We start from the raw sequence: 24,907 nt of genomic DNA on the forward strand, positions 1-24,907 counted from the left end.
CAATCACATGAGTAGGTTGGATCAGTACAATTAAAATGACAATCAGCATCCACTTTAGCTCTAGAATTAAAATCCTAAACACCCCAACAGCCCCAGTAAGTACACTCCCCAGAACTGTATTTGGTTTTTTTGGTTTTGTTTTTTAGATTTTTCAAGGCAACAGGGTTAAGTGGCTTGCCCAAGGCCACATGGCTAGGTAATTATGAAGTGTCTGAGGTCGGATTTGAACTCGGGGACTCCTGACTCCAGGGCCAGTGCTCTATCCACTGTGCCACCTAGCCGCCCCTATGCCACCTAGCCACCTCCCCAGAACTGTATTTGTAAAACGAGAAAACATATGGAGAAGAACAGGTTGATACAAATTTTCAGAGCAATTGTGAAAACTAGGTTGAAAGGAGACTATTCTCAAATTATACTACAAGGAAGTTATCAGCAAAACTATTTAGTATTTTATTTATTTTTCTTGAATAATATTTTATTTTATTTTCCACTTCCATGGAAAAAACGTTTTTGTACCGTTCTTTTTTTTAAACCTGTAAGTTCTAAATTCTCCTCTTCCCTTCCTCCCCTTGCCCACCCAGAGATGGCAGGCAATTTGATATGGGTTCTATGTGTGCAATCAAGCATAACCTATTTCCATTTAGGCCAGATTGTGAAAGAAATCATGCATGGACTAGCTTCTTAACTTGCCTCAGCAATAATATTATCTTTCCAAATGTGAATGAACCAATAAGGCACAATTTTCTGCTGCATGCAATTGTTATTGATGGGCTGGAAATGATGGGAACCCTGGGAGAAATGACCATTCTTCATTAGTTTCTGCCAGAGAAAGAGGGAAGCTGACTCCAAATCGGACATGAACTTGGATTTGGGGAGAATTGATTTCAAAGGGTTCAGAGGAAGGAAAGGTAGGGTCCCATAGAATCATGTGCTTCAGGGGACATCAGCCTGTGAGGGAAAAAGCATCAAGCAAGGTGATGCCCAAGAATGAAATTCTAAAAGGGAACAATTCCAGTGAGGGGGGAAAAGATGGAATTTGTTCTGAAACACTAACATGGAAGTATAGGGGTTTCACCAACTGACCGAGATCTTAGAGAGGAGTATACTGAAGGGAGGCCAGGGAAGAGAGGTGGAATCTCAGAGAGGGGCCCTAGTCATGTAAAACAAAAACAATCTCTGGAGAACTAAAGGCTAAAATGAGCTAAAGCTGGGAGAAAGCCGAAGGACCTCAAAAAGCTATCCGAGAAGGAGCAGAGAAGGGCAAGGACCCCTACTTGGGGTCAGCAGACAGCAGAGAGAAGACAGAATTGCTCAACTGCAATTTTCTTCTGTAACCTTTGCCCAGGAGATGTCAGGGAAAAAAATGATTAAGAGTGAGCTGACACTCAAGATAAAGAAAAAGATAATGATGGAGCATTGAGCAGCTTTTGATGAACTCAAGTCCTCTGGGGCTGAGGATCCTGAAAGAAGTGTCAGTTGACTCCTGAACCACAGTAAGGGAAAGTTGAAAGACCCTGGCAAGTGGGAGACCATAGACGGGAGCATCATAAAAGAGCAAATATTCCAATTATCCCAAAGGGAAGACAACAGAGCCAACAGATCACAACAAGTTGGTGAACATTTAGAATTTTTTTCGAAGTCCAGTGATGGGGCAAAAGTCAGGATAATCCGGCCTCAGGCTGTGTGACCTTGGGCAAGTCACTTAATCCCATTGCCTTGCAAAAACTGAAAAAAAAAAATTAGGATGACTGGTGATGGCCTAGGATGGGATGGATGGTCCTGGCTTCTTCGACATCTGTCCAAGCTCTAAGTGCTCCATAGAGTGTTTCATCCTACCACCAGGGGAAATCCTCACATGCTTGGGGAACACATTCCCTTAACTCCCCAGCACATATGAGGTCTGTTGGTTGAGAGTAGCCTGGGAACTGCTAAGACTGTTTGAACAGGTGTGTTACTGCTGCACATGCTACAACTTCTTGGAGATACAAGTGAGACTTGGGTGACAGGTGGACACCAAAGGTTGATGAGCAGCCCCCCACCAGAGGGGCTGGTCCTCTGAGCATCCCCATATGCCCACTATCAGTTGATGAAGAGAATGCAGTGGGTAGACTTCACCTAGATTTTATTTTATTTTATTTCTGGGGAGGTTTATAAGGCAATGGGGATAAGTGACTTGCCCAAGGCCACACAGCTAGGTAATTATGAAGGCCAGTTTTGGACTCAGGTGCTCCTGACTCTAGGGCTGGTGCTCTGTTCACTGTGCCACCTAGCTTCCCCACGTCAATGCCCCAGCAGACCTTTGATCATCCCCCCTTGTTTTTGTGGTAAAGAAAATGGAAATTTTTGCATCAGATATTAACATGTACAGTTGGATTTCAAAGAGACTGGATGACCAGCCTCAAGGTGCAATTACTTGGTAATGGCTTCAAGTCAACTTGTTGACTGATAGGGAGATCTCTGGCAGCTTCCTTGGCTCCAAGCTGCTGTTTATTTTTTCTTTTCTTTTCTTTTTTTGGGGGGGTTGCTATTTCACATTCATATCCTTGATGATTAAAAGTACAGATGGGCTGCTCATCAGATATGCAGAGGACCCCCAACTGGGAGGAGGGACAGCTCAAATAGTGGTGAAAGGATCTTGGCAGCCTAGAGAACTGGTCTGAAGTTAATGAGATGAAGTCCACTGGAAATAAGGGACTCAGGTTACAATCCTCTCGAGTTGGTACTTGGGTTCAATAAAACAATGTCACAATCACAAGATAGAGGAAAAGTGGTTCTGAAAAAAGATCTAGGGATAATAGGGGACTTCAGGCTTGATATGGGTCAGCAGTAAGTGCCATGGCCATCAAACAAGTTGATGTGTTTCGCGAGGGAAAGAGCTTCCAGAACAGAGAGGGTAGAGTCCTTGTATCTCTTCCCTGCCCTTGTCAGTTCAATGCACCATGGAGCAGTGGCCAGAGGAGGATGACCCAGAGGACAATGTAGACCTGAAGCTCACGTTACTTGAACGTCAACTAAAGAGATTTAGCCTGGAGAAGACAAGACTCAGGAAGGATTTAAGAACTTCCATGTAGGGGAGAGTTGTGCTCTGTATCCTGCTTGGGTCTGGAGGGGCCCACTGAGGCACAATGTCCAAAACAACTTCCTACAAACTTGAGCTATACCCAAAGTGAGATGGATGATGGCTACTTGTCAAACGTATGCTAGTGGGGATTCTTAGATGGCCATCTGCCAACTCAAACTCTGATCCTGTGAAGTCTTGGCCTGGAATTCAAGACCTTCTACAGTGTGAGACCATCATAACTTTCTAGATTGGTTCAATATGACTAACTATCCTGCACTTTTTCGCCACTGTGTCTTTACTCCTGCTGTCCCCTAGAGTAGACCTTCAATGACCTCTCCTTCCTCCATTTATCAAATTTCTAATCATCCATTAAATCCCCTTTCAAGTGGTTCTTCCTCCAGGAAGCTTTCCTTGATTTCTCTGACTTCCATTCCTCTCCATCCACCAAGCTGGTAATGAATTTCCTCACTGTTGACCTCCCATAGCATTTTGTTTGTCCTTGCTTTTTAAACATGAGTTATGGTTCTCTGTCTATGTACCCAAAGCTCCTACTACAATTGGAAGTTCCTGGAGGGAAGAAATCCCCTCAGCAAGTGAAATCTTGCTGTTGATCCTCCCTCAGCCTTTCTTGAGCACTTGACTCCTAGGTGTCTTATTTCCCATCCATCCCAGGGAGGAGATGAGCCATATTATTTCTTTCTTGGTGACAACTCATTTCTTAGGTGGTGTTGTCTATCAGATCCCCACCCCAACAGGGATGGAGATTAGGGGCAATTAACTGGGCAAGAGGGAGAGAATCCTGCAGTGGGGTGGGGCAGGGTGTGGTCCAGGTTACCACCTGAGAGGGTAAACAGAACTCCATGCCAGATATGCAAGGGTTCCTGGGTGTCAATAAAACTGAAGTCTTGAGCAGGCAGGCAGAAATCATGGGAGGGTAACCAGGGAAGGTCGGCATGGAAAATAGGTCTCAGAGGATGTCATTCACATATGGGGGGGGGGGGGGGGGACAAGACAACGTTAGGGATGTTCAAAGTGGCCATAGCAAGTCTTGACCTGAATTCTAATAAGGGTCAAATCTTGTCTCAGTCACTTATTGGCTGAAGGAGTATGGGTTGACCACTTCCCCTCTGAGCATCATTTTTCCGATCTCTAATGTACAGCTAAAAGTATTAGACTCCTACTTCGTTGGGACCAAAGATAGCATGGGGGAGAGGGTGGTTGTGTGGTTTCAAGGGAAACAGTTTAGACGTCTCTAGTTTCTTCTCCCATCTTGTCCTCCCCAACTTTCTTAAAGGAAGACATTCATTCCTGCTATAAAGGGGAGCAGAGGGTTGGGGCCATAAGTTTAGTCACTCTGCTCTCCCCAGAGAGAGGACATTCTGGAATAGAATTAGATCTATCTGCTCCCTTAAACTTTGTTTGTTAAAAGGATGTGATTCTCAGAGTCAAACTAATTTTTCCTTCATTAATGGGGGAGCAGGACCCCAAGCTCTTATCCAAGGTTTGATCTCTTTCCCAACAAATGCGGTTTCACACTGAATGCATTGTCCAAGTCCAATGGAAAACAGAAATCGGAGAAAGTGGAGTAGCTCTCCCATGGTAGTGAGATAATTTGGGGGGAGTTCTAGATCTCATCGAAGGGGAAACTCCCTAAAGCCTCTGCTGTAGCTTGTTGGGACATGATGAACACTGTTGACTCCTTTCACATCAGCTTCTTCCCTAGAACCCTGAAATGGGATTGGCCTTGTCCATTCTTCCATCTCCAAGATGGATGCCAGAAGTGATGGAAGTGATTGCGAAACCCAAAGAAAGCAGATTGCCTAAGAGAGGCCAAAGAGACTCAGTGACTAGAAGAAAAACTGAAGAGATCTGCTTTTGCTGATATCATCTTGCCCATCACACAGACACAGAGCAAAGGAGAAAAGAGTCCTTTACCGATGAGACTTTGGGACTCAGGTTACAATCCTCTCTTGGGCTGAAACTCTCTGCAGTGCCTTGCAAAGATCAGTTGAGGCAGGTCCAGATCCTGGAAGTGTGCAGTATAAATAGAACCATAAGCACATTAAAACAGTAAGAATGATGTTCCTGGTGTCCCAAGTAACCAAAATAAACAAATGCACATTAACAGTCCACATAGTAGACATGGAATTCTACACGATCACATTACAGTGACAATGCCTAACTACATATAGGACAGAAGTCACACACACTTCAAATGTATATACATAAGTGAGCAGAACCAGGAGAACGTGGTACACACAAACAGCGACATTAGGTGACGATTGCTGAGAATGGGCTTGCTCATCTCTGCACTTCAGTGATCCATGACAATTCCAAAAGACTTGTGATAGAAAATACCATCCACATCCAGAGGGACAATGGTGGGGTCTGAATGCATATTTCCCCCCCTTTTTTTTTTGGATTTTGCAAGGCAGTGGGGTTAAGTGACTTGTCCAAGGCTACACAGATAGGTAATTATTATGTGTCTGAGGTCATATTTGAACTCAGGGACTCTGGACTCCAGGGCTGGTGCTCTATCCATTGCACCACCTAGCTGCCCCTAATATTTTCCATTTTTAAAATTTGTTTTATACTTTATGTTTTTTCCCTCTTCATGTTTTTTCCTTTTGTTTCAATTCTTCTTTCATAGCATGACTATTATGGAAATATGTTTAACATAGTTTCATACATATAACTTATATCTGATTACTCACTGTCAGTTGGGGAGGAGGGAAGGGAGGAAGGGAGAAAATACTCAAAACCTTACTCCCCAAAATAAATATTGAAAACTTTTTTGCATGTTGTTGGAAAAATAAAAAAATTTTGAAGTACATTCCTATCCACAGGATGCAGCGGTAGATCAAAAACAATAATCATGGCTAACTAGCAAAGCAATAGAGCTTATGTCCCAGGCACTGGGCTTCTCTGGGCTTCCATATTGGGCTGGCTGGCTGTTGCACCAGCCTACCTGCAACCCTGGTTCCAGGATCACCATAGCTCAAACTCCTGGTCCCATGGGGATCATCTCAGGCTCCCGAAACTGAGGTCAAACAACATAGAAGAGAAACATCTCCAGACCCATTTCTTGGGGGGGGGCAGTAAAAGAGGGAGCAGGGGAAGGTAAGGCCTTCCCCTCTCACCTGTTGAATTCATGATGTGGCTGGGGATGCAGTGGGTTTCATTCAAAGAAATGTGAACATCCCTCCAAGGGCTTCCCAATTGATAGGAGTGAGGTGACTTCTCCTTCCCTGACTCACTTTGCTAGCACCCACGGGGGGGGGGGGCATGACAATCTAGCCCCAATCTTTCTAACCTTCTTTATCATTTCTCCCTTCCTGGAACCCTTTGTTCTAGTCACACTAGACTGGAACTTGTTGAACACATTCTTGCCTTCAGGCTTTTTTATTCATGCTGTGCCACTGCCTGGAATGCCCTCCCACCTCCTCTAGGTCTTGACAAATGCTGCCTATTTTGCAAGTCCTGCCTTTCCTAAATTGTTTTGTCCTCAGTGATGCCTCGTCCCCTGCCCCCATCCCTCCTGGGATTCTCAGCTGGCTTGATGGGAACACATTTTATGTCTCCACTGAGCTCATCAATTTCTTGAGATTAGATGGCTTCCTTCAAGGGATCAAAGGATATTTGGTGATGCTGTTGGAAGGCCAGAATGAGGTAGAACATCTGGTCCTCAATGGACTCTATGTGGCATATGGCATGAGAGAGATCTGCCTGATAAGGAGTAATCCTTTTCCAGGCTCTGCTTGTCTTCAGGGAGGTCACTTGTTTGTACAGATGCTTAGGCTGGGTTCGATGGTGGGTGCCCCTCCAAACCTGATCTCTGAGTTTGTACAAGGGGTGGGGTCCCACACCCCCATGGCTATAGTGTGACTCTTCTGACTCAGTTCTTCAGTTCCAGTTCCAGCCCATCCCTTTCCATCCTCCTTCTGCTACATGCTTCCCCCCGCCACTGCCATTTAATTTTCCATCTGCTGGGAGGGTACCTCAAGAGGAGAGTCAATGCATGTTTGTGAGGAAAAGGACCCTGGGTCTTGGAGATAAGAGAGGCTCTTTGCTCCTTCATAGTTCAGCTTAACTTCGCTTCCATACTTGGACCTTTGGGAATGGCCAGCAGATTCTGGGGAGAATGGAAGGGTTGGTATCAGATGTGCATAATGGGAACATTGCTGAGCTTGGGAGCTAGTTCTTCCCTCTTCAACTCCTTTATCCAACCTCCTCATCTCCCTAGTGATGCCAGACTCCTAGGACAAGGAGGGCAAGGGAGTGGAGTCACTAGCATTTGGTCACTGAAGGTCCAGAACCCAAGTTATAAGCTAGCAAGGGCCTTTGAAGTCCCCTAACCAACTCCCCTCATTTTAGAGGAGAAGCCTGGGGCCCTGAAGGCTTAGCTAAGCCGGAGTCTGGTAAGGCCTTCTTATGTATTCTGTTCTATGGTACTGAATGATGGTGGCCAGCCCTACATCACCACCTACCACCCTACTATTCCAAGAAACCTAGAATCTCAGGGCTAGAAGGAACCTCAGACCATGGACTCTTGCGTATCCACCTTTAATAATATACCTACAAGAGGGCACCAGTCCTCTGCTTGATTCCAAGTCCATTCAGGGAGAGGTACCATCAGTAGGAAGTCAAAAAGCCATCCCTCTTCACATGAGGTAGAAACCACTTTACTGTGTATTTCTCACTACTGTCTGAGAAAACAATAATGCCTCAGACCTCAGGACCACTGAGTACTTCTATTCCCCAGAAACCTGTGGGCCACCCCTGCCCTAGGACCTACTCCTCCCTTCCTTAGCACTGGACCCAGGGGGGAACTTTGGAGTCAATAGCACAAGATGGCAGAGTGTTAGATGATGGCAGGATGGCAGTTTCTGAAATCTTGTCTTCATGAGGAGAGGTTAGGCTTCCCAGTCAGGCCAAATATGGGGTTTTGGGTTCAGCTCAGGGGAGCACATTTTAGCAAGGGCATCAGTAGCTAGAGTGTCCAGTAAAGAGCAACCAGAGTCAGTTCAAGGAACTGGAGGGGGTTTAGTCTGGAGAAGAAAAGACCAAGCACATGACTCATCTAGAGAGGGCAGTCAAGTCAACAACAAATATTTATTAAATGCCAGGACTTGAACATCTTAGTCCAAGGCCTAAGTCTAGGAATACCAAGAAATCCCTCCCCGCCCCTCCCCAAAAGAAAAGCCAACCCAAACCACAGGTTGCTAAAACCTCCAGATCTTTTTCAGTCTAATTACTTTCTTAACTATGTCCTTTAATGGTTTCTCTGGTTATCAAGAATTGGAAGAGCTTCCCCCTGTGGGGGAAGGCAAGGTCAGAAGCTACAACGAGATTCAGCTTTGGAGAGGTAGATTTAGGGATTGTGTCAGAAGGAAAATTGCTAGCAATGAGAATTTCCCCAAACTGACCTGGGCTGCCTCAGAATGTGGTAACTTCTCCTTCCTCATATGCTGGGTGGCCATTTGACTCTTGGAGAAAAGATTCTTGATCAGATTGAAATCCATCCCTTCCAGGTGGAGGATTCTGAGATTATATGAATTAAGTCAAGTAGGGGGGAAATGGAACGAGAAAAATAAAGGGGAAAAGGTTTCAATTTATGTTAAGTTCATCAATTTTCTATATGGTGCTGGATAGTTAGCATTTTTCATTATCAGTCCTTCAGAATTGTCTTGGACCAATGTAATGCTGAGAATAGCTAAGTCATTCACAGTTGATCATCATACAATATCGCTGTTACTGTGCACACTGTGCTGGTTCTGCTCACTTCCCTCGACATCAGTTCATACAAGTCTTGCCAGATTTTTCTGAAACCATCCCCTTCATAATTTCTTACAACTTAATAGTATTCTATCACAATCATATACCACAACTTATTCATCCATTCACCAATTTATGGACATCCCCTCAATTCCCAATTCTTTGCCACCACAAAAGAGTTGCGAAGATATTTTTGTAATATAGGTTCTTTTTCTATTTCTTCAATCTCTTTGGGATATAATATGTACAGTTTTAGAGTTTTGGGGGTATAGTTCCAAATTGTTCTTCAAAATGATTGGACCAGTTCAAAGTTCCACCAACAGCTCATTAGTATACCTATTTTCCTTCTTCTCCTCCTCTGCATTTGTCATTTTGGATAAGTGTAAGATGGTACCTCAGAGTTGCTTTGATTTGCATTTCTCTAATTAGTACTGATTTAGGTATTTTTTTCATAGGACAATATGAGCTTTGAATTCTTCCTGGAAACTGTTCATATCATTTGATCATTTGTAAATTGGGGAATGACTCTTTATTTAAAAAATAAATTTGGTCCAGTTCCTTATTTTTTGATAAATGAGGTTTTTAATCAGAAAACCTTGCTGTAAATTTTTATATTAATTTATTCATTATGGTATCTTTTAGAAAAAATGTAGTTTCCCTGATTATCTCTTTTAATTAGACATATTTTTGCTTTTGCTGAGATCATGATTGCTATCCATGCCTTTTTTATATCAGTTGAAGCACAATAAATTCTGCTCCAACCCCTTATTTTAACTCTGCATATGTGTCTTTCTGTTTCAAGTGTGCTCTTGTAAACAATATATTGTTGACTTCAGGTTTCTAATTCATTCTTCTGTTTCTGTTTTGTGGGCATTAATGTTTAGTTTTTTAATGCTTTTTTTCGTGTTTGAATTCAGATTTCCTAATTGACTGACATTTTCATCAGAAATCTTTGAAAGTCCTCTATTTCATTAACATCCATTCCCAATTATTAAATAAATAAATATCCATTCCACCCACGCCCCATCCTAAGTCTTTTTAGGATAATACTCAGTTTTTTTTTTTAGATTTTTGCAAGGCAATGGGGTTAAGTGACTTGCTCAAGGCCACACAGCTAGGTTGATTATTTAGAGTCTGAGGTCACATTTGAACTCAGGTCCTCCTGATTCCAGGGTTGATGCTCTATTCACTGCGCCACCTAGCTGCCCCTGCCATAATGACTTTTTAATATTCAGGTCATTTAAAAAAATTCTTTGCTCATTTTCTAGCCTATTTCTTGACTTTGTACTTTTGAGAGTGGAAGGGATGTCTGGTCTCATCTTCTGACTTTTATGTCTTACTGTTTCCCCAGCTAGGTCTTGGGACCATTAAGTTTTCAGTGGTTCCAAGATGTTGTAATGCAAGAGAAGTCTTGTCACTGCTTTCCTAATTTGAGCTTTGGTTCTTACCCAGGTATGGTCCCTCCTCACTTGGGTCTGTAACTGCTCTGCCTTGTGACTGAGACCCAGAACTGCCTAAAGGGTGATGGAGCTGCCTAATTCCATACTCATAAGCATCCTCTGGAATCTGTTTCTCATCTCTGTTTGTGGGCATCATTGCAGCTGCTACCAGTTTCTCATTGCTACTATTACCTACCCAACACCAGCCACCCCACACCCTAATGTCTGTAAACTTCTTTCTGTCTTCTTAAGCTGTTGCAGGCTAGATAAATGACTCACTGTAGTTTCTTATTGGTTTTACCACTTAGATTTAATTTGACATGCTTTTACAATTTGTTTAGAAGGGTATATTAGGAGAGTTTGACAAAAAATGCTTCACTTTGACATCTTGATTTCACCTTTTTCTCTTTTTAGATTTTTGTACCGTGGCAGGGATTGGGACATTGTTTGATTCTACATTATTAGTCACAGAATCTTGAAAATCAACCAAATCGATTACATGTTTTAAAATTTCACTTAAAGGATACAATTTTTCTTTTATCAGCTATCTATGGTGAAATTAGTTCTTTGTAAAGCCAAGTAGAGTATTCTAATTTATTGAAAAAAAGTCAAAATGTTTTCATAATTGTTTCTGTCATAAAGAAGGCATAAATACATGGGTTGAATACTTTCCAGTAACATATTGACATATTTCTAGGAACAGCATTCACTTTATTATTCTCTTTAATCTAAATGGAATGCCTTTAAACTAAAGGAATATCTTTTTATAGGAGTAGCTAGGTGGCATAGTGGAGAGGGCTCCAAGGGCTGAAGCCAGATATATCTGAGTTCAAATCTGGCCTCAGACACATACTAGCAGTGTGACCCTGGACAGTTTACCTTCAGTTCCTCATTTATAAAATAGGGATCATAATTGCATCAACCTCTCAGGGTTGTTGTGAGGATCAAATGAGATTAATATTTGTAAAGTACTTAGCACAATGCCTGGCACCTTGCAAGCTATGTCCATTTTAGCTATTGTGATTATTATTATTCTGAAATTCATCAGAATTAATAAAATATACAACTTGGCATTCACGCTTTCTAGTACTAATCGTTCAATTTCCCAAAGCTCTTATGGTGGATTTGACTCATTTGGGGGCTCTCTGAATGATCTTGATGGCTATGTGGTTCAAAGTAATAAAACTGAATTCTTCAGGAATATTAATTTGTGCTGAGTGAATTGAACAGAACCAGAACAGTGTCTACTTTAACAACAACACTGAGTGATGATCAGCTATGTTGGACTTGGTTCCTTTCAGCAGTTCAGTGATCAAGGATAATTCCAAAAGATTTATGATGGAAAACATCACCCACATAGAGAGAAAATAAAAATGATAGCATCTGCATGCATATTAAAGCAGACTGTTTTTACTTTTTAAAACTTTTTATTTTTTTCCCATGTTTTTGCCTTTAGTTCCGATTCTTCTTTTTTATCTAGTTTTTATTTCACAAAATAAAAAATTGTCAAGTGCACAGCAAAACATAAGAGAGGGTTCATAATATAAAACAATAAATTTAGATTTCAAGAAAGCCTATATAATAAATATTACTTATTGTGTTCAAAATTGTCCATCTTTGCTTACCTGTAAGTTTTGTTTTCTATTCTCTGCTGTGCACTGCTTAATTTTTTCTTTTTTCCCCCACCCTCCAGGATGGTTATAATTAAGCATGGATAGATATGTAGACATATTCTATCCACATATACACATATACATCCATACACATACACTGATATGTATATTTGGCTTGTGTGTATCACTCATTTATATTCTCTACTATACTTCTATTCACTCTCTTGACCTCCTACTCTTTAATCAACCACCCTTCAAAAAACCCCTCCCTTACACGCCCTTCTATAGCCCCCTCCCCATTAATCTACATACTCTTCTATATACCCTCTGATCCTATTCCCCACCCTCTAACTCATTACCCTCCCTATCCTCTCCTCTTATTTCTTTCTGAATTTAGAAGGCTTTTATAGCTTTACAATTACATGTGTGTATCTATCTATCTATCATCTATCTATCTATGCAAATGATTTGCTCCCTCTATAACCCATTCCCAATGAGAGTAGGTTTCCAGAACTACTAGCTGTCCTTCCTCATCTGATTCCTTTGTATCAATTCTTCTTGTCACATTTCATTTTTATAAGATGGTACCAATTTTTTTAAAAAACCTTTTCCTAAACAATTTTACTTGTAAGAATTTTATCCTACTCAGCTCTACCTCCATCGTTCCTTTTAACTACCCTATTATTAAAAACAACCTTAGACTTCCAGCCAAGATGGCAGAGAGAAGTAGGTCCTGTGCTAAGGTCTCCTGATCTTCCCTCATAAACAATATGAAACAAACCTCTTAATGGAAGTCCTATCAACAAAACCCAGAAAGAGAAGCTAGGAAAACAACACATTGTACACCCTAACAGCAACATGGGGGGTGATGATCAACCTTAATGGACTTGCTCATACCAACAGGGCAACAATTAGGCACGATTTTGGGCTATCTGCAATGGAGAATACCATCTGTATCCAGAGGAATAAGTGTGGAGTTTGAACAAAGACCAAAGACTTTCTATGTACCTTTAATTTTTTAAAAATTGTCTTATGTAATTCTGCTATATCTCATACTATATTTCTTCCTTAAGAATATGATTTCTCTAGGGGCGGCTAGGTGGCACAGCGGACAAAGCACTGGCCTTGGAGTCAGGAGTACCTGGGTTCAAATCCGGTCTCAGACACTTAATAATTACTTAGCTGTGTGGCCTTGGGCAAGCCACTTAACACCATTTGCCTTGCAAAAACCTAAAAAAAAAAAAAGAATATGATTTCTCTCTCATCACATTCAACTTAGATCAATGCGTACTATGGGAATGATGTAAAGACTAACAAACTGCCTTCTGTGGGGGGAGGAAAGCATGATTGGGGTAAAAATTATAAAACTGAAAATAAATAAAACCTTTCTAAAATTAAAAAAAAATAAAAAAAATGCTTACATCAATGATTTAGCTAGGAAAAAAACAATCTTAGACATATGGTTTACATTTTCATGTCCTTATTGAGTCTCTTGTAATTAGTTTTGGATGATTACCATATATTTCTTTCAGTGCTTGTATGTCAAATTTTCTATTAAGTTCAGGTCTTTTTGCAATAAAATCTTCAAAGTCTGGTACTTTGGTGAATGTTCATTTTATTTTTGTTCAGGATTATACTTAATTTACTGGGGATGATATTTTTGGCCACAATCCTAGTTCTTTTGCTCTTTGATATATTGTGTTCCAAGACCTGCAGCTTTTTAAAGCAGACGATACTAGGTCGTGAGTAATTCTAATTGTGGTTCACCATATTTGAATTTTTTTCCTCTTGTTGCTCTAAATATTTTCTACTTAATCTGGGTTTTTGGAATTTAGCTGTGATATTCCTGTAAGTTTTCATCCTAGGATCCCTTTCAGTTGATAATGGGTGAATTTTTTCTATTTCTACTTTCCCCTCTTGTTCTAACATTTCAGGATAATTTTCTTTAATTATTTCTTGTATTATTGTATCAAGATTCTTTTTTTTTTATCAGAGATTTCAGGTACTCCAATCATTCTTATGCTTTCTCTTTTTGATCTGTTCTCCAAATCTGTTTTCTTCTTTTTTTTTCCATTCTTTATATTTTGTTTTAGAGTTTCTTTTTTTCTTATAACTTCATTGACTTCCCCTTGCTCTGTTCTAATTTTGAAAGTCATTTTCTTCCATAAGATTCTGGATCTACTTTCTTTTCATAATTTCCTAATTTTTCTTGAATTGTAATTATTTTCTTTTTAATTTTTTCTTTTTTTAAAGTATTTTTTGAATTCCTCTGAGTTGTTTTTGGAGTAGGTTGAGCATTTGATGTTATTCTTTGGGCTAGGGGAGGCTTTTTAGCTTCAGCATCTTCTGAAGACAAATTCTGGTCTCTATTGTTGGATTCTTTCTCCTTAGCCTGCTCATTAAAAAAATTTTTTAGCAGTTTTTTTCTTATATTTAGCTCTACTCTTTCAGTGTGTGGGTAGTATCTCTGTCCTGGGTTCAGCCTATGCACTCCTTCCCTGCTCCAAATCACAGCTAGGGCCCTTCAGTTGGGCTTGATCCTACTCCCTGAGAACCTTCCAGTGGTTATAACCTTCCAATCTCCCCTCTGGCCTGGGACCAAGACCAAGAATTCGGTTGTCGCATAAATGTTGACAAACAGCAGTATCCTATGACACAGTTCTGATTCTTCTTTCATAACATAGCTAATACAGAAAAATGTTAGACATGATTGTACATATATAATCTATTTCAGGTTACTTGCTGTCATGGCAGGGAGGAAAGGGAGGGAGGAAGAAAAATGCAAAACACAGAAGCTTACAAAAAGATGAATGCTGAAAACTATCTTGGCATGGAATTGGAAAAATAAAAATAGCATGCAAAAACATTAATCAATTTATCTCAATAGATGCTGGAAAAGCTTTTGACAAAATGTACCATCCTTCCCTATTAAAAACAGTAGAGAGCATAGGAATACATAGATTTTTCCTTAAAATGATAAGCAGTATCTATCTAAAACCACCAGCAAGAATCATATGCAATGGGGATAAATCAGAAGCCTTCCCCATAAGATCAGGGGTGAAACACCAACACTCAATATTGTACTAGGAATGTTAGCTTTAGCAATAAGAGAAGAAAAAGAAATTCAAGTATTTGGAATAAGCAATGAGGAAGAATGTTAATCATTAAAGGAAAGTTTTGCAAGTTGCTAATTTATTTGGCAAGCCAGAATGAAAAAAAAAATGTGTATATAATGCCTCAGGGTATATGCGCCACAGTTGGAATGGCATGGGCCTCAGCTTGGTCCAAGTATATGACCAATTTTAATAATTGAATTAAGTCCTTTAGCTACAGTTCCTAGCACAGTTTGATTTCTATTAATTTAATGATAAATAGAATCCATTTTATCCAGAAATATTTGAAGATGATGAACTTGTTTTATTTCCACTATTGAATCACCAATTAGTGACTGAAATGGGGCCAATGACTGTAGGCCAATTTTCTAACAGCTTTGTGGCTGCTTTAGATTTGGTTCCCAGATTTATATTATTAGTACCATCAGAACAAAATGCAGTGAGTTTGCCTTCAGATATTCATGATTAAAGCCATAGTCATTTAAATAAATTGAAAATCTACTCTGATGCCCATCAGTTGACAGACTATATGGCAGATTATGATAGAATACCGTAGTGCTATAAAAATGATGAAGGGGATGGGTTCAGAAAAACCCGGGAAGACTTATATGAACTGCTGCAGAGTGAAGTGAGCAGAACTGGGGGAAGACAGCTATATTGGATGATTATCAATCATGAAAGTAACGTTTATCAATACAATGATCCAGCATGATTCGGAAGGACCCACAACGTTCTCATATATGCTCCACTTCTAGATAGACAGCTGATAGTCTAAGAATGCAGACTGAAGCATATAGTTTTTCTTTGCCTTATCTCTCCACTTCCTCCAATATGGCTAATGCAGAAATTTGTTTTACATGACTTCATATTTTTTGTATTTCTTGCCTTCTCAATGTATGGAGGAGGAGTGAAGGGGAAGGAGAAAATCTAGGACTGAAGATGAAATTGAATTAAGAAAAAGAACAAAAAGAAAATACACTCTGCTGTGGTTGGCACCAATTCTGTTATAGCAATAAATAATATTATTAGTGCACGGGGTTGATTGAACTGGCTCTGTTTAACAAATGGCTTGCAAAATTCCTGAAGGTTTAACCATCGGTACTAGGGAGCTGGAGTCAATTCCAGGATAACACTGGACAAAGAAATACCCTTTACAAGGATCCCCCCCCCTTTTCTCTCTAGTTTTTTTTTCTCCCATTGGAGAGAGGGTTAGGAAAGGGTTAGTGATCCCTAAGTTTGAGAGACCTAACAATAACATAGTGAGTTGATCAACCTTGAAGGTTGTAGCTCCTTTCAGTGGCTCAGAGAGCTAGGAAAACCCTAGGAGACCTCTTATGAACAATGCTATCCCCATCCAGAGGAAGAAAAACAAAACAAAATAAAAAAACCAGAATCTGAGTGAACACTACATTCACTTTTTAAAAATTTCTCTTCTGTATTTCTTTCCTATCTCATGGTTTTCTTTCTTTTCCCTTAATCCTAATTCTTCATATTGAAAATGACATCTGTAAATATTTTGAACACAAATGTGTATGTCCAATATCCACCTGACTGCCACTGAGGGGAGGGGATTGGGAAAGGAGGGTGGAAGGAAATTATGTAACTTAAAAATATGAACATGCATGTGGATGAATGTTGAAAAACTTTCATAACATGTAATTGGAAAAATAAAAATATCAATTTAAAAAAAGTATTAGTGACCCCCCTCAACAAAGAGTTATAATCTTTTTACGAATTTACAGAAGAGAACATAAGTATGTTCAGGAGGAAGCACAGGCTGGTAGGATGGTATTGAAAATCATGAGCAGGGGCGGCTAGGTGGCATAATGGATAAAGCACCAGCCCTGGAGTCAGGAGTACCTGGGTTCAAATCCGGTCACAGACACTTAATAATTACCTAGCTGTGTGGCCTTGGGCAAGCCACCCATTTGCCTTGCAAAAACCTTAAAAAAAAAAGAAAGAATATCATGAGCAGAATTATTTATATCTTTTTTTGAAAAAGCCAGCCTTACGAAATCGAAAGCTCTGGTTTCATTTTGAACCTTCTTTTTGTTTTCTGCTGTATGCATGGGAATTTTCCTCTTTGCGGTTTAAGTTCAGAATAAAATGATTTTTTAAAAAAAAATCAGCTGTCTAGAAGAGAGACCTGCAGCTTTAAGGGCAACCCTCTTTTTCTGCTCTATTCTATCTATGGGAATGACTATTTCAGGTAGTGTTTGCTCATTTCAGAATTAAAAGCAATGAAAAAGAAAGCTATCTCTGCTATCAGGTATGCTTTGGGACACTAGGCCAGTAACCACTCACAATCATAGCTTCAAAGCTCCGAGTTTTTAACAACATAAATCAGAGAAAATGCTAGTTCAAAAGAGGACATTTAATTAAATAGCATAGCAAAGAAATAACCAATAAGCCACCTCATCCCTTGGTATAGAGAAATGTTCTTTCCTATAGATGACCATAGCACAAGTGGAAGAAGAAACATGCATAGGGGAATACACGTGGCCAGATAATACATATATGTGGAGAGGACACAGGAGATTCTGAGAAGGAAACAGGATTTCTGGGAAGGAAAGCCACAAGGAGACAAAGGCAGCTCTGAGGGTTCTTGAGGTTCTCAAAGTTCTCAAGATTGGGAGCTATGGAAGCTGTGATGAAGGGCTGGGACTCTGGGACTGCAGAATTAAGAGAGATGGGCTTCAGACCAGTTATGGGGCTGCAGCTTTGGAGGGAAGCTGGGGTGGAATGGGGGCAAGAGATGACAGCACCTATCTGTAGGTGAGCTAGAACTAGCTCCCTGCCAACTGGATTCCAAAAGTAGTCTCTTTGTTCCTTATGTGCCTGCCAATAAACCAGTTTAATGACCACTAAGCGGCATCTGGTTAGGAGAAAAATAAGCCAGTTATTATTGAGAAGGCTTCAAGATGGAAACTGGCCTTGGGGATCCCAAAGCTTTGGTTAACAGACCAGGAGATATAGGGAGTTGGCGCCATCTAGTGCCAGTCAATTGCTAAACTCGGGGTTTCCCTTTGGGGAGTCCTTATTGGAGAGAAGGCTGGGCAAGCTGCATGTCTCTCTTTTGCCTTTGCTTAGGATTCCCTCTGTGCCTAGAATCTTCCTATTGAAGTCCTAGGCATGCTTTAAAGATGAACCTAAATGGTGCCTCCTAAAAGAGGCCTTCCCTGCTACCTTGATGGTGCTGGGGACTTTCCCCATCCCGGTCCAAAGAGGATTTCCCACTTCTTAGAGGTAGTATGGCCTAATGGACAGGGTGATGGCCTGAGGCAGTAAGTCTCTAGTTTGAATCCTTCCTGGACAACCTGGACCTCACTTTTCTCTGCTCTGGACAATTGTCTAAGACTCTACAAGTTGCATTGGTAGAGGGAGGGTCCATGAGTTGCAGTAACTCTCCTGGTACCCATTGCAAATGCAGTTATAGGGCACTGTTCACTGTGGCATAGGTGATCTTCCTCCCAGACCAGAGACTGGAGAAGGCAGGAAGCCCTGAAGGTTTTTCTCTTTCATGCCAACTCCCCCCTACCCAGAATAGGGTTCTATCTAATAACTGTATGTTGAATTGAACTGACTTGGATCATAGACTTCAAGAACTGGAAGGGACCTCAGAGGCTTAGGCCCTCCTCTGAACCATCCCTCTGGGTTTACAGAGGAGGAACCATTGGTCCAGAAAGAGGCACAGTCCAACCAGGAATTGTAATCCGGATCACCTGACTCACAGAGAGGCCTTCTTCCCAGCTTCCTTTGCTGCTTCTTGGAAAGAAGCCATGGCTGAGAGGAAAGGGGTTTCTCTTGGCAGCCTGAGCTTAAGTATTTGACATCTCCCTGTGTACCCTGGATAACCAGTATCATCACTCAGAGGACAGTATGATACACCCAGATGCAGACAAAGCCTTTCATGATATACTTTTGGACAAGATAGAGAGACATGGGCTGAATGATGGTACGGATAGGTGGGTTCAAAGCTGGTTGAATTACAGGACTCAAAAGTGGTTGTTACTTGGAAGGAAGATATCCAGTAGGATGACCCAGGAATTTCTATTTGGTCCTGAGGTGTTCCACCTTTTTATCAATGACTTAGATACAGGCAAAGATGGCAGACATTTCTCATCTGCAGATCACACAAACCCAGGAAGATCAGCTAACACACTGAATGATAGTGTCATGGTCCCAAAGATCTGGCAAATGAGAGCAATAGGGGCCGGATGGAATCAGATGACGCTCAATAGGGATTAATGTTAAATCTGGTGCTTGGGCCAGTGTGGGAGATGAGAAATTTCTGGCTAGACAACTTTGTGGGAATGTCTGTGGGATAGCCTTTGGGGGTCCTGGGAGATTGCAAGAGTCATGTGGGGTCATCTGTGTGATGTGGTGGCACCTCAGGCTACATTAAGAGAAGGCTGCCTACCGTCCGGGCCTAGAGATGTGGTTGTCCCACCATCTTCTGCTCTGGTTAAACTGCCCTGCTTGTTGGAACATTTGGGGCCCCTCATTTTAGGAAGGACATTGAAATAGCTGGAGAAGAATGGCCATGGGGTGGATTTGGAACCAATGTCACCTGAGCTAAACAATGTTCAGCCTGAAGAAGAGAAGACTCCTGGGGACATGAGAGTTGTATTGGAGTCTTTTGGAAGCTTGTCACATGGGAGTGCATTAGGCTTATGCTACTTGACCCCAAAGATGAAGCAGGACAGCAATGATGTGTGGGTGTCGGGGGCAGAGTTGAGGCTGGATAGCAGGACAAACTTTCTTGCTTACTTAGCTCTTAGCTTTTTTCCCATTACTTCCTAGGCCTGACACCTGGGTTCTGCAGACCCATTTCCTGGCTCCCTGCTCCCCTTTGATTCTCTCCTGAGTTTTCCAACATGATATGAGCACTGAGAGGTCTGTCTCTTTTTAGAGGCCAAGCCTCATCCTGCCCCACCACCAAATTCACCTTGATTAGAACTAGGGAAGGTAGACACTGGCCTATAGAACCAGTGGGGTAGACAGGAAGCCTCAAGAGAACTGGCAGCATTAGGGCAGCTCTCTAGGTAGGGGCTTGCCCAGATATTACCGGCTATGGACAATCCGTTGCAATGACTTGAACTCCCTTCTGGTTCTGCCAGACTGGGGCCCAAATTACTGTGAGAAATTGGGTGCCAGTGGCAGCCATGTGAACCATATGGAGCTCTTAGGTGATGGGAGCTTGTCCACGTCTCACTGGTGAGTGCCTCTTCTTTCAAGGCTCAGCCCAGGGGCCTTTTCCTGCAGGAAGGGCCCCTTCCGACCCCCCCCCCCCCAACCTCTCACCCTCCCCACCTCAAACCCAGTTCCTGCTCCATGCTTTAGGTTATCCTGGGATCTCTCCTAAGTACGTTAAATCATTTTCCATCCTTATGTGGGCATTCCCCCCCCCCCCCCGGCTCCTTGAGGGTAGGGCCTGGGTGATGTCTCTTGTCCTCTATGTATCCACAGTGCTCAGCAGTGTCTTTGCACATAGTGAGGGCCCAAGAAACATTTGTGGCATTGACTAGAATCTAGTAGGGCAGGTGCCAAGCAGAGTTCCAAGGTGGGCTTGGAGGGTGAGAAGAGACACAAGAGTGAGCCCCTAAGCTCCTGGGACAGACCCGAGGAAAAACTGGATTTTCAAAGGTAGAAGAGAACCCAAGGACACCAGAAGCTAGGCACTATTGTCTTAGAGGGACTGAAAGGGATCTGCTCATTTCCATCTGGCCATTGTGTATGAAAGGCAGAGTGGGGAGGATTGGAGGGGGTGGGTAAGGATGGACATCTTCTGAGTGCTTCCTTTTCCCTAGACTATCCCAGTTCTGTGGGAAGTTTTGTTGCTCCTGTGATCTTGTCTCAAGCAAGACTTTCTGGAGCCCTGCCTTCCCAGGATCCTCCTCCTGCTGCTGCTGTTTGGATCCCCCAGTGATTTTCAGGGTCCTGTCACATGATTATCAGCTCCTGGGTCTCTGAGATTCCATATTGGACCTTATGCTCATCAAACAACTTCTGCAGGGCCTTGATGTACAGGCTATGGTATTTGTCCACCATCTCCCGACTCGGTTTCTCTATCTTGGGGACTGGAATGGGCTCCCCAACTGCTCAGGAAGTTGGAAAAAGATCCAGGCAAACCAAATGTCAGTCAACTACTGAAACCATTGCTCCTCAACCCTTAAAGTTGCCCAGCAGGCTTCAGTCAGTTAGGGAAGGGGGGAAAGGAGTGAGAGGCATTCTCTCTCCCCTTTACCTCAGGAGAGGCCCTGGGCAGACCCATGTCTGGGGTTGTCTCTTTGGTCCTTTGCTTTTTTTTTGGCCCTTCATTTTAGCTAGGGATAGAATAGGGAAGCAGGGGATGCTGAGTCAAGCCTGAGGAGGGTAGGGGATGCCAGTCTAAGAGAGGGTTTGGGGGCTGGCAGAAAGCTTACCGACAGTGGTGATGGGCAGATTGAAAGGCAAGAAGCCCCAGGAGTCCCGGGTGAGGCCTCGGCCGTAGAATGTACAGAGACTCAGGCCCAGGATGCTCTTGGCTATCGTCTGATACCAGTACTGGAAAAACCTTAGCCAGGTACCATCAGCAAAGACCTTCTGTTTGTGGACTTCATTCTCTCCAAAGGAATAGCATGGTACCAGTTGTGCCCTAGAAAGAGGTGGAGTGTGGGTATGAGGGAGAGCAATGAAGCAGCAAAGTCCTTCTCCCTATTCCCCCATCTCTCCAGCCCAGTCCTAGGTCCATAGGAATCTGCAGCTGCTGCTACTTCTGTACTCAGGAACCAAGCTAGAATGAATTGTGAAGGCCATCGAGGTGCAAAGAGGGGAAGAGATAGCCTCTTGTAGACACAAGACAGACAGACACACACAGCAGAGCTGTCTCCCCATTTTCTCTCACTTCCCTCCTCCTAGTTTCTCTCCTTAACTGTGTGTAGGGCACACCAGGTGGGTTCTTTTCTCCTCAGGAGCATGTGATTGACCAATTGCTCTGTCTTTACACAAGGGGGAGGGCTTTGTCTCTCCCAACCCAGTTTGGGATCTCTGAGGGTGGGGCCAAGACGTTCTCATTCTTTTCTAATCCCTGAAGTCAATGAGCCCAGAATTCTGAACTGAGACAAAGACAAAGTAAGAGTTGTATCTGCAGTTGTGACCTAGTAGAGTGCTGGATCTGAAGCCAGAAGCCCTGGGAACATTTGCCAATTCCATCACTTATTCCCTGGGTGACCTCCTTGTCCCTCAGTTTCCTCATCTGTAAAAAAAAGATAATAATCGCCCTATCTGCCTTCCATATGTAGAGAGAGCCATGCTCACACTGCAAACGTTCACATCTCTTATCACTGGGAGGTCCAGAGAATGGGCTTGGGGGATATTTCTGTGTATCCTCACATCCATGACTTCATGTGACTGTTAAGGTTATAACCCATTTGACAACTGGGAGCCATGCTACTCTCTCATAGGCAAAGGAGAGAAGAAAACTTATCTCTGCCTCTCCATTGGTCATTGTGGCTGGAGGACTTGGAGTATCGGGCAGAACTTGGTAGTAGAGTTCCAAGGCCAGGTTTTCACTGGCAATAGGTCCATTCAGTGAGATTCAGCCAACACTTATGATATGCTTACTGTGTGCAAGTATTCCCAGGGTCTGGGTCACTGCTCTCCTCTCACTCCATTCACCAAAGGAAGGTGCTTCCAGACCATCTGGGCTAGAGGAACCAACCTTGCCTAAGGGACCCAATTTGAGAATAAGCTCAGAGGGCAAGGGCCTTCGGGTGTGGAGGTGGTGATGGTTCCTCTCTGGACCTCCAGTTTCTCCTCATCCCCTGAGGCGTTTCTCCCTCTTCTCCTCATTTTTTCTGCACCCTTCTCCTTCTGTTGGAGAGCCTTGAGCCCAGTGAGAGTAGCTGGCTGCCATCTTGGGAGCCCTGGGCTTGCTCAGTGGAGCAGTCTTACTCTCATCCGCTTCTTTTTTTTTTAATAGTTTTTACAAGGCAGTTGAGTTAAGTGACTTGTCTAAGGTCACACAGGTAATTATGTGTCTGAGAACAGACTTGAACTCAGGTCCTCCTGACTCCAGGGCAGGTGCTCTATCTACTGCACCACCTAGCTGTCCCCCTCATCCACTTCTTAAAGACAGAGTGTGTAGTGACTTGGATTATTCTTCTTTTATGTGATGTGACATTGCATTACATCATCTTTCTCATCAATGAGATGATCTTGAGATTTGTTTCCTTTGGTCTAATGACCCTGTTTACCTGGGCACCGACTTACCATTCTCCACAGCGGCTATAGGGACCCTGGGTCTCTATCCATTCTGAATGACTCATCTAAGCTAAAGGTGATTCCAAAGACCCCTTGGGGAAGTTGGGGGGCCAGGAACTCACCCTGTCTGAAAGGCCAGCTTGACGAAGCCTTTGCGATTTTTCAGGATGATACTGGTACTCCCAGGGAGGCACATGAAGGCTTCAGAGGCCCCTCCCACCACCACAATCACAGCATTGCCAGATCCCATCTTTGTTAGCAAGTATTTCAAGGCTGCTTTACTCACTGGGCAGATACCTATGGAATCAAGGACATAAGGGAGAACTGGGGGACCTGCTACTCTCCCTCTCCTCCTCCCCTTTCTCTCCTCCCTTTTCTCTCTTCCTCCCCTCCCTCTCCTCCCTTTTCTCCCTTCCTCCCCTCCCTCTCCTCCCTTTTCTCTCTTCTTCCCCTCCCTCTCTCCTTCCCCTCCCTCTCCCATTCCTCACCCCTTCTCCCTCTTAGTTCTTTCCCCATCTAGGCCTTTTCTGCCATCATAACCTAGGCTAGTTTCTATTCAGTGGGTCGGTTGTGGGATGGGGAAGGGTTCAGAATAGGCTGCTTCTGTGTGAAGGTCACATTGATGGATCCCCAGTTCTTAGGACTTTGGAGTTTCCAGTTTCACTCCCCCTCCTGCCCCAGTTGCTGCTCCCTTTGGCCTAGGAGCCATAGCCCTTTCTGACCCAGGCTAGCCCCTCTGAGTGATGCTGTGGGCTTGGCCCATCTTGGTGCTATCACCCCAATCTCATTTACTTTAAGAGCAATTCAGTGCACAAAGAAATAAGCAGAGGCAAGGAAACAGAGGCCAGTCTGGCTCAGGGCCTTGATATAAGCAAGAGAGAGATTCGCCATTACTGGTAGCAGGCCTGAGCCTTGCTGTGGGCTAGATTGGATGGGACCCCCAACAGAAAGTTCATCGAGAACTCAATGAACTTCCTGTTGGGGGTCCCTTCTAATCTAGCTTACTCCACCTCCACCTCCCAATTGGGTCTTCTTATCTCTTGTTTTCTCCAGTGACCATAGACCAGAGAAACCTATTTTTAGGTCTCAGGCACTCCAGGGATCCCTGCCCCTAAGCCCTGTTGCCTCCAAGGAGGAAGAAGGAAAGCACTTCGGGGTGCCTGGCTACCCAGTTAACTCAGCCCCAAGGACTTAGACCCTCTACTCTGGGCTGACTGATGCTACCGGTACTGAAGGCAGTAGGGCCATTTGCCATCCCCTTCCCCCCAAGTCCAAGGTCTTTGTCTTCTCTCTGGTGAGCAAGTCTCTCTCCTCCCCTCAACTCCTTTGTCTCTAGGATAAGGGATAGCCCAGAGATGGAGGCAGGGTCAGATTGTGCTAGCTGGTCTGATGGGCAGGGATCGGGTTAGGGTAGACCCAGACTCACTCACCCTTGGACATCACATACTCCCGGACAATTGGGATCCAGAAGATCCCTTCCAAGGTAGCGAGAGTGGGGGTGATCCCAGGAAAAATGTGAGAAAAGCCAGTGGACTCCGTGCCAAAGTTGCAAAAGATGCCATAGGAGAGGATCCCATGGGGGTGGGTCGCAAAGATGTAGTTGTGACTTGGGGAGAGCTCACAAGTTTTCACCAGCTGTTAGGAGGAGAGGCTATGAGGTCA

At 43.1% G+C, this 24,907-nt stretch overlaps 1 protein-coding gene across 5 annotated transcripts in view; it reads right to left on the reverse strand.

Moving 5' to 3' along the window:
- Positions 1-4,062: 4,062 nt before the first annotated feature.
- DGAT2L6 (diacylglycerol O-acyltransferase 2 like 6) overlaps positions 4,063-24,907 on the reverse strand; it is a 48,223-nt gene continuing 27,378 nt past the window's right edge. For 2 of the 5 annotated variants that reach the window (XM_074207438.1, XM_074207440.1), the window contains 4 exons: positions 24,676-24,880; positions 23,368-23,542; positions 21,427-21,638; positions 20,327-21,099 (listed from right to left, as the gene is read on the reverse strand). In XM_074207438.1, the coding sequence (XP_074063539.1) occupies positions 20,945-21,099; positions 21,427-21,638; positions 23,368-23,542; positions 24,676-24,880 (747 nt within the window). In that variant the 3' untranslated portion in view covers positions 20,327-20,944. Of the gene's footprint in view, positions 7,194-8,274; positions 8,603-20,326; positions 21,100-21,426; positions 21,639-23,367; positions 23,543-24,675; positions 24,881-24,907 lie in introns of those variants that run through there. The other 3 variants (XR_012472606.1, XR_012472605.1, XM_074207439.1) reach the window with 3 other exon arrangements.

The sequence above is a fragment of the Macrotis lagotis genome, chromosome X, assembly GCF_037893015.1.
Source record: "Macrotis lagotis isolate mMagLag1 chromosome X, bilby.v1.9.chrom.fasta, whole genome shotgun sequence".
Classification (NCBI taxonomy): domain Eukaryota; kingdom Metazoa; phylum Chordata; class Mammalia; order Peramelemorphia; family Peramelidae; genus Macrotis; species Macrotis lagotis.